General features: G+C 36.1%; 1 protein-coding gene and 1 long non-coding RNA gene across 3 annotated transcripts in view; one reads left to right on the forward strand and one right to left on the reverse strand.

The window, feature by feature from the left end:
• Positions 1-137: 137 nt before the first annotated feature.
• The window catches only part of LOC122148144, a 17,642-nt gene continuing 7,794 nt past the window's right edge, over positions 138-9,985 (forward strand). Inside the window, exons 1-4 of one of the 2 annotated variants that reach the window (XR_006162116.1) lie at positions 138-327; positions 5,411-5,476; positions 7,521-7,667; positions 9,202-9,306. This is a non-coding gene — a long non-coding RNA (uncharacterized LOC122148144). Of the gene's footprint in view, positions 328-5,410; positions 5,477-7,520; positions 7,668-9,201; positions 9,307-9,985 lie in introns of those variants that run through there. The other variant, XR_006162117.1, reaches the window with a different exon arrangement.
• On the reverse strand, positions 3,461-9,372 carry LOC109085356 (cytochrome P450 26B1-like). Its single transcript, XM_042773832.1, has 6 exons — positions 9,169-9,372; positions 7,500-7,724; positions 6,977-7,252; positions 6,653-6,808; positions 5,390-5,815; positions 3,461-4,789 (listed from the first exon to the last, which is right to left on the reverse strand). Exons 1-6 carry the CDS (start codon positions 9,370-9,372, stop codon positions 4,412-4,414), a joined length of 1,665 nt encoding a protein of 554 aa, XP_042629766.1. The 3' UTR covers positions 3,461-4,411.

Below are 9,985 nucleotides of genomic sequence, written 5' to 3' on the forward strand. Positions count from 1 at the left end.
TAATATATAAATTATGTAAATATAAATTAAATTGAAAAGTTACAACAACACCAAAAATCTCAGGATGTACTTCAAGTAAATTAATTAAATAATTAAAAGATTAGGAGATTTCCAACCTTGATCCTGGAGGACCGCCTTCCTGCCTGATTTAGGCTATCTGTAACCCTAATTAACATCTGAACCTGCTAATCAAGGCATCCAAGGTCGCTAGAACCTTCCAGACAGGTGTGCTGGAAAAAGTTGGCTCAAAGCTCCACAAGAAAGTGCCCCTCCAGGAGGACTGGACACGTCTATATTAAGACCATTGGGATGTAATGGACAAAAAAGGTTGGGACCTCCTGTTATGTGCTTTTTTTATGATCCAAGATGTGGCTTTTGCTTTCATGCAACTTTTTTTTTTTATTTTTTTTTCCAGAGAAGTGATGATTCAGATGTTGAATAGTTGAATGGAAATTATGGAAATATTATTTAGTAAAACATGCAGATGCAAAAACATGTAACCCAAAGTAAACGAATGCAGTTAGCCAAGCTATTCTGAATGACATTTGAAAAGATTTTTTATAATTATGTGACAGTATCACTAGTAACCATCAAGACCGATGACAGATTTGTGAATTGAGAATCCACTGTACTGTATATATAATCCCATTCGATTTTAGCTCTAAAAAGTGCATTTACCCATGAAACTCCACCAAGTCCTCCCTGAATATTTGTAGACACTCAGTCGAGCTGAACCTATTCATTCATACACATTTTTGCTGCATCAAAAGCTTATGCAGATGTGCTGACAGTGGGTGTAGCATTATTGTTGCGCTGATTCTTCTTTATTAAAGCATGTCAATCACTGTTATTGAAGCCTGAAAACCCACCCAACTTCTGTATCTGTGTCCGATGAATGACTTTAAGAATGCAGCACTGCCATTTGTGATTCACTGTGATTCACCCAAAGGCTGTGGGGAGAATTTCTGTATAACTCAGATTCAGTCAACTCAGGTTAACAGCAAGTCCCGTCACAGTCGGCTGGATATTTTCCCTCATATTTTTCTCATGAATGAATATTCCCCTTAAGGAAAGTACAGTAGGCAATGACATGTGCACCTGAGGTGAAGATGATTATGTTCCAAAGAACAACAGGAATTAATGTGATGGCCGGTTATTTGAAGTTGCAGTAAGCTGTAGAAGTCATATGTCGAAGTGATATCCTCATTCTTACGAAGGCTGAATGTGTCACCAGACACCGTTCCACTCTAATGGGACGTTAGAGAATGAGTCCAGAGTCACTGCATTTTCATCGGACAGTCCTGCATCTCGTGCGTCTTCTTCTTCCTAGACTAACTCCCGCGCAATGGCAGGCACCGCTTTTCCGCACACTTGACTCTCTCTGGCTCGATCCAAGGCGCCTTCTGAGGTGAAGTTCACGGGACGCATGTCTTCGGTAATCCATCCATCCATCCATCCATCCATCCATCTATCTATCGTTTATTATTTCTAAATGTATAATCCGTCTGTCTGTCTGTCTAGTTGGTTTATTTATAAAATAATACATAGGCCTACACTGAATGATTAAGGATGTGCAGCTAATGTGTAGAAATGTGTGTTCACTTACCTTTGCCCTTGTTTTGTGAACTCTGACTACAGAGGGGTGGTGTGAGTATGTGTGTGTGGGTCAGGAAGCATTTGTGCTGTGGGGTAATTACAGTGTAGACACCAGCTGCTGCTTCTGCATTCCAGCACACACTGATTCTGCCAACAGAGGTCATGACACATCACACACTGCTTCCACCATGACCGATCCCTTACAAACAATTCACGTTACCTCTAGCTGATGACGTTCATGCTTGAATGGGTTTATTTAGCACAAAGACCATTCAGAATATAACAGTCAGATTTTGACATTTATCTCTTCACCAGCCCATATTTAGAGTAGGTAAGTTAGGATGGCTGATAGTAACCTTTGTAGTGTGTTTAAGTCATTTGGCACTTACAAATCATGCTGTTTATCCCGCTGTCAGTCAGATGATTGAAGGTGTGACATTATGCATACACACATACACAAAAAGTAATCCGGTTCAGAAGTTCAGCTGAACTATGATCCTGCCCCAAGGGCACGATGGAACAATAAAGAGGGAAATAGGATGACACAGCATGGATTTCAAAGGAAATTTATTTGTTAGGCCAAACAAGCTGAAAGGGAAAGAAAGACGACTGATAACATTGACTTCTTCAGCAGAGCAGAAACAAATTTAGTTTTTGTTTTGCTAATTTATTTGTCTTTGTACATATATTTGTATATATTGCCCTTTTCCCCCTTTTATTTTTATATGATCAAGGTCAAGTTCACAATAGAGTCACAAGTCACATGATTCCTTAGGGTTTCATGACACTTCCTGCATCTTTTTCCATCTATTTCTTCTTAACTATAACCTTTCTTTATCCTACCTCTCTAACCACTCTCATCCTCTCGAATATAGCTTGCACCCTTGCCACTGAAGCACACTGTATGCTCTTCATCTGGTATGTCTGTGTGCCCTTCGGCTGCTAGTCTTAAGGGTGTGTGTGTGTGTGTGTGTGTGTGTGTCAGTCCATGACAGATTCTTTTGTCAGTTTTATGTCCATACATGTGTGAAAGCTGCTTCCTTTTTTTCTCAGTGAACTGAAAATCTTTCAAACAGTTTGTATTGATAAGACAGGCTGCATGTCTGCTGGTCGATTCAGGCATAGCCCTGTTTTATCTAAACACTACGGTCTTTTCCTTCACATTCTAGAGTTTCATGATAAACATCTCAATGCTTGTTGAGACAAAATGAGACCTTTACTCAGTAAAAATTGCAGTAACATACAGTAGCAAGATATGTTTTATAAACCCCAATGTATGAAATATAGAAACCTCTTATTCTAATCAAGTCTCCATTAAAAACAGTAATATTGTTAAATATTACTACAATAAAAAACAGTTTTCTATTGTAATTTATTTTTAAATATAATTCAATCCTGTGATTTTCAGCAGTCATTAGTGTCACATGACCCTTCAGAAATCATTCTAATATACTGATTTACTGATCAATAAACATTTCTTTTTATTAGTTCAGTGTCGAAAACTCCCTGATATTTTTCTGGAAACCATGATACATTATTTTTCAGTATTTGATGAATAGAAATTTTTAAACATTAATTTATAACATGATAAAGGTCTTTACTGTCACATTTGATCTATTGAATGCATCCTAAAAATAATAATATTAAAAGTAAAATCTTCCTGACCCCAACCTTTTGAACGGGAGTGTAAGTTATGTTATATGTTCTCTCTCTCTCTCTTTATATCTTACTGACACAAACACACACACACACACACACATTAATTAACACACACACACCCATAAATGTTCTCTCTCTCTCTCACTCACACACACACATATATGTAACTCACTGATCCCAAACACAATGTTCATGCTCAACAATGTGCAAATAAAAACATCAAATCTCTTTATTGAACAGAGACATCTTTAAACACTATACCAGAGCTCCAAATGCACATTTCAGAATAGATACCATAAAAGATATAAAATTAACATGAGCGCTACTCCACAAGACAAGCATTAGCACGGTAATTACAAGTATTACAAGTACTGACACAACATGTATAAACATATACTCCTAATTTGGAGAAAAAGTGCTGCTTGTTTTCTCCTTCCCTGTATTTAAACTGATCCCCCAGTTCACAGCGCAAGGATCATTTTTCACAGCTTACATTCATGATAAACACAAATAACTATGCATTAGTCACCTATCTACATGGTTTAAAGCAATATGAAACTTCTGTAAGTACTAGAGTACAGAGCCGCAAGGACAGCACTTATAGATAACTGGTCATTTTAATAGTACAGCGGCCTAGAAATTTGAAAGTGGCGTGATATTATTTTTTATTTAGTGAGCTATTTTCATTAAAAGACCATTCAGAAAAAATATAAATAGAGCTTATTTGTGTTGCTACTTCATTTCATAAAACAAAAACAGGTTTTGTTCATGTATCACATACAAGGCTGAGATGAAAGAATAAATGAATTTAAATGCATTTCTCTTCTATTTTTTAGACGCCCCTCATGCACATCCAAATGGCTTGCTTATTCAAACCTAACAGGCTTTTACACCGGCTTAAGTAACTTTTTCATGCATTCTAGTGGATATTTACCCTTTTCACAAATTCACTAAAAACAAGATTTCAAGACTTTGCATTATCTAATGAATGGGTCAAGTTAATAATTTCATCCATTTCCAGATGTTCTGCTTTACATAAACATCAGAAATGAAACTGCATGATTGTACATGATTCTCAAAAGCAAGTTGATGTCTTTGTGTTGGCGTTCTATGTTGTACAGTGTCTAAATGAAGTTTTTTTTTTTTTTTTTTTTGTCTATATATGTGTGGACTCCCTCCGGTTTCTCTCAACTCCGTGGGTTCTGTAGTTAAAAAACACGTGCAATCCATTGACAGGATGCACGATTGGCACCGTCTGCATCCTTGGATATGTTTCTGTCGCCAAAGTGCAATCCACTGTGGCAAGCAACTCCACTGCAAGAGTTTTCAGCACAATCAAAGCTAGCTCTCGGCCAATGCACCTCCTCACACCGCCTCCGAAAGGGACGTAACTGAAGCGGTCGGTTTTGCTCTCGTTTCGATCCGTGCAGAACCTGTCCGGGTCGAAGAGCTCAGGGTTCTGATATGCTTCTGCTGTCTCATGCGTGTCACGGATGCTGTACATGATGCTCCAGCCCTTCGGGATCTGATAACCCTGCAGATGCACAATATAGGAATTATTACATTAGAGCACACTGCCTTCTAGACCTTTCTGAGACCTCAAAATATAAAAAAGTAATTATAAAAATAAAATTTATGTCATCTTAAACTGTTTTTTTTTTACACAATTTTTGTGTTCAGTGTGTAAAAAACATTTTTTAAAAAATGTCTCCATGTTTTTTCATCAGTAGCATCTTATTATTGTTACTACTATTATTATTATTTGTATTTTTATTCAAATTATATCAGGATTTTTGTATATATATAATGAATATTATTTTTTTATAAGTGTTTTTGTATATATATTTTTTATTTAATTTTAGTGTTAGATTTGTATTTTGTTATTATTGTAATTTTATAATTTTATAATGCAGAATATATATTTATATAGTAACGTTTCTAAAATAAAATGTTACTGACAAGATCACTTAATTATTTTAGACCATTTTAGTGAATAAAAATGTTTAGAAAATACTGAATCCTTGCTTTTTCATCAGCAACATCTGATTATTATTATTTTTAACACTATATCAATTTTATAATGCATCACTGAAAAATACAAATACAAAAACCAAAACAAAATAAAACCACTTACGTTTAATTCAAATGTTTGCAGAACTGTCCTGTATCCCCCAGACACCGGTGGGAGGAACCGAAGCACCTCTCTGACCACACAGTCCAGGTAAGAAAGTTGATTCAGTTTCTCTAAACTCAGGTAAGGGACGTGTGTCCAAGAGCGATGCCCCTCTTCCTTGTCCCCTGCTTCAAAACATGTTGTTTTATTCATCACTGATCTCCACTCACTGGTACTCTTCTCAGCAGCATTGCTTTCCTCACTGATGATGTTCCCATGGCAACGAGAGCGGCAGTATCCGTGCACGTCGCCGATCAACCCCTCGCTTTCCAGCTCTGCTCTAGCGCGCTCACTCACATCTGGATGACGCAGCAGCTGCAGGATGAGGGATGTTGATGCACTGGCAGTAGTAGAGTGAGCAGCGAAGATCAACTCTACTGCGGTTTCCAAATGCATTTTGATTTATTTAATTAGCAAACATGAATTCAAATGAAATCGAATGACAAAAATGAAATTCAAACAATTAACAATTAGAATAGATATTTATTTCGCATATATACATATACTCACTAAAGCACAAAAGTTTGGAATAATCACAAATTTGTAATATTTTTGAATTTTTTTAAATTTTATCAAATGCTCACCAAGGCCACATTTATTTGCTCAAAAATACAGTAAAAACAGTAATATAAACTTATATATAATAATGGTTATTATTATTATCAAAGCTGAAAAGTTTTTTGCTGCTTTATATTTTTTTGAAAAACTTAATACATTTTTCAGAATTCTCTGATGAATAGAAAGTTCAAAAGAACAGCATTTATTTGTAATATAAATCTTTTGTCACATTATAAATGTCTTTACTGTCACTTTTGATCAGTTTAGTGCATTTTTGAATAAAGGTATTAATTTATTTATATATATATATATATATATAATAATAATTTCAGTATTACTGTTTTGCTGCATATTTTATCAAATAAATGCCACCATGGAAGAGCGTTCTTTCAAAAACATTAAAAAAAAAATCTTAATTACTGCAAACTTTTGGCTGGTGGTTTTACACATATATATGTGTATGTGTCTGTGGATGTAGGCATAAATAAATAAATAAATAAATAAATAAATAAATAAAATAATGTAATTGGATCAAAACATTGTCATGGGATCATCATCAGTGATGGACGCAAAATATAATTCTGCAAAATAAAATAAAAAATTAAAGCTAGGTAATAGTACAAAGATAGCACATAATAAATTTGGATTTGGCCTTCTAAGGTTTACCTTGAGTTCTTGCATTGTAAGCTCGTAGTCATCTTCCTTCGCACTGCTCAGCATATAGTCAAAAGCGTCACAATAATCACTGGTTTGCTGCTTTTTCAGTTTCTCCTCTATGATCTTCTCCATGGCAGAGTGCAGAATCTCACGCGCCCTGATTCCCTACAACAAAACAATAGATTATGTTCATGAATTAAAGTTCTCGAAAGTATCCAAGATTTAGACATTCATCTAGTGACTTGGAAATTTACTTAATTTTGTTTGCTCAAGATGTGAGACAATGTGACTATTAGCCTGTGGAAGAAAGATCAGAACTGGACTTATTCTCACCTTGCGCAGGCCACTTATGGGGGTGTCAATAGGAAGAGAAAAGAGATTGTTCATGAGCTGTTCAAAGGTTTTGGAGAGAGAAGTGATTTGCTGCTCCTCCAGGCGCAGGCCGAGCAGGACTCGCACTGCGATGCGGAAAGTGAGTGACTTGGCTGCGGTGTAAACATCCACAGACACGGTCTCGGTGCACCACTTGGCAATTTCAGACTTGACGACATCTTGAAGATGTGACAGATAGGCCTCCAGCGCTCCACGGCTAAACACTTTTGCAAGGATCTAGGAAGCGAATAGAAAACAAAATGGTATTGATCAAATGCTGAACTATTCATTACAACATTAATGGCTGGAAATGAAATATTCATTTTTGTGAGCCTAAAGAAAACAGTAAAGCGTTCATCTTTACAGGGTTATTTATAGGAGAAATAAGCAATTATTGGGGATAATATATTCGATCAGATGCTTTTTTTATTGAGACATTCAAACAACAAGTCTTTCAGGGTGCATGCATTTCAGATAAACTTACTTTTCTTTTTCTCTTGTGCAGGTCACCAACTGAGTTTACCAGAGTGTTGGGCCCCAGGATGATGCGTGTGCTCTGGGGCCACTGCGTGCACACCAGCGTGTGTTCACCCAGCAGAATCTTACGGATGTTTTCTGCACCGGTCACTCGGATGAGGGGTTTACCCAAAAGGTGAGTTTTAAAAACATTTCCGTGTTTCTCTCGTCTGGAGATGTGAAAGCTGGAGCCCTGTTACATCACAACAGAGTTTCATGTAAAATCTTTTTTGCAATACCCCAGGTCCCCACTACCAATTCATTTCAAAACCTTTTCCAATCATTTGTAACTATAAGTATTTTTAAAATTATTTATAGAGTTGACAATAACTGCAAAAAAATATATAGAAAATTCCATACTATTTTATTAACTTTCCAGGCCTACATCTAGCAATTTTATTTATTTATTTATTTTATTATTTGTTTCTTCTGCAATGGATTGATCAGTTCTGCCACTGTGCGTGAAATCAAGGTGAAAACGTCTGTTTTAAACACAGTGAAGAATTACACCCTCATCAAGTTCACACGTGCAGAGAATAATTCCCCTTGTGGATTTGTACATTAGGCCAGCGGAGGAACTAGCTCATATGCATCATACTTCATTGAGAAAGCATTAAACATTGCTTAACACTAAAGGTAATGCAAAAATATTAGCAAAATAACATAAAATGCAACACAGAGCACTCTAATCTACATAAATGATAACAGGAATAAAAAATAACTCATATGAAATCTAAATAACGTTAAATGTGGTGGTTTGCAGTGGAAGTCGACTCTATCCTCATAAATGAAATGGCTTTTAATAGGTTACTAACATAAATTCAGCCAGGGGGCTTCATGTGTTGTTTTCATAGCTACGCTTCACAGTATTTTAAAAGAACTTACCACAAAAGTGCGTCAGAGTGCGCTAAATATTTATACTCGTAATGAAAATCGGCTTTGCGTGCAGTGGTAACCATATTGACATGTGCTTCTTTGCAGTCTGTGGTCGTCAATAAAAAATAAAAATAAAATTAAATAAAAAAAATGAATAAAAAAATTAGTTATGAATTGGGTAGTATATATACTTAACAATGTAATAGGCCTAAAAAAAAGGGTTAAAAATCAGTTCTCGATTTATTTCAACGGGGTCATTGAGAAGTTTGTAATTTTATATAGGCTACTCATTATTATAGATCTAAACATTATATATAAAAGAAAAACGTTAGTATAGCCCTATTGTTTAAAATGCATTGTTTACATTTTGTTAAATGCTCTGGGGGAGCCAAAAACACTTTTCGCAAAACGAACGAGTAAATAAAATTACAGACTTATTTAGCCAAAGACCCCGCCGAAATAATTCGAGAACTGATTTTAACAGTTTTTTTCCCTTAGGCATACATATTACATTGTTAAATATAGGCTATAGCCTAACTAATTCATAACTATTTTTTTTTTTTTTTTTACTTCTAATACATTCTAATAATATAAAATTACAATGTTTTATATAACTAGGCCTATTAGAATCCTACTAAGTGTTACTTTTATAGGTTAATAGAAGGAACAAAGCCTATGAAATCCATGATCGAAAAATAAAAAATAAGAGCAAAAAGAATTGAGAGAAATAGATATAATTTTATTTATGCGACAAGTCTTACCTGGATAAGCCAATGAAAAGTTTCTCCGACCAGCGGCCAGCCCATGGAGCCCTGCGGCAGTGGGAGTTTACACGTCCGATCCCGGGTGATGCTCCACCTGATCTCCCACAGCAGCCGCGAAACCACAAGCAACAGCAGAGCCGGTAAGACAGCACCGGCAGCCGCCAGCAACGCGGACACGAGGCAGATATCGTGCCCGAACATCTCCAACGATTAAAAAAAGAAAGCAAAGAATCCACGTGCGTGTTGTTCCAGTGATGATTTCTTCTTCTTGATGGAGCGCCTCCAAAAGTTGTGTAACGCGCAAGAAGATCCCTTTACGCGCTCACTGTAAATCTAGGAATGGATTAAACATAGGACATTACACGGGTTTAACATGGGTTTTATGAAGAGAAGAAATCTACCGTGCTGTCAGTCTCTCCAGCTTCTAAGAGAACGACAAGAAACTGACAACTATTCCAAACAGTTTTACAAGTTGCATGCGCTGGCATGTCTTTCATCCAAGTTTCCCATCTTTTCTTGGGGTGCAACCCCTGGAGCAGCCTTGCTCTCACCCACTTCGACTCTAAATCAGACTCGAAATGAACTTGAGGTTATAGGACGTTTGGAAACGAGCACACATTTGTGCTTAATACAGAAAATCACTCTGCTTAAACACGCTTCATAGTAAGTAAAACTTCTATATTCTTAAAAATAACATATAGCCTAGTACTACATAGTGTACATAAACATCAAACAACTTTTATTCTTTAGTTTTTTTATTCAGGTTTTATTTTGAAATATTAAGAGATTTAAATCTCCGAAGAATCATATACAG

This window comes from Cyprinus carpio, chromosome A17 (genome assembly GCF_018340385.1).
Source record: "Cyprinus carpio isolate SPL01 chromosome A17, ASM1834038v1, whole genome shotgun sequence".
NCBI classification, from domain to species: domain Eukaryota; kingdom Metazoa; phylum Chordata; class Actinopteri; order Cypriniformes; family Cyprinidae; genus Cyprinus; species Cyprinus carpio.

Excerpts from the sequence above, each read along its gene's own strand:
- LOC109085356 (XM_042773832.1), bottom strand. The coding sequence starts at position 9,372 with ATGTTCGGGCACGATATCTGCCTCGTGTCCGCGTTGCTGGCGGCTGCC. Across the intron at positions 7,725-9,168 it reads CTTTTCATTGGCTTATCCAG|GGCTCCAGCTTTCACATCTC; the intron begins GTAAGACTTGTC and ends GTGATGTAACAG. Across the intron at positions 7,253-7,499 it reads TGCACAAGAGAAAAAGAAAA|ATCCTTGCAAAAGTGTTTAG; the intron begins GTAAGTTTATCT and ends TTCGCTTCCTAG.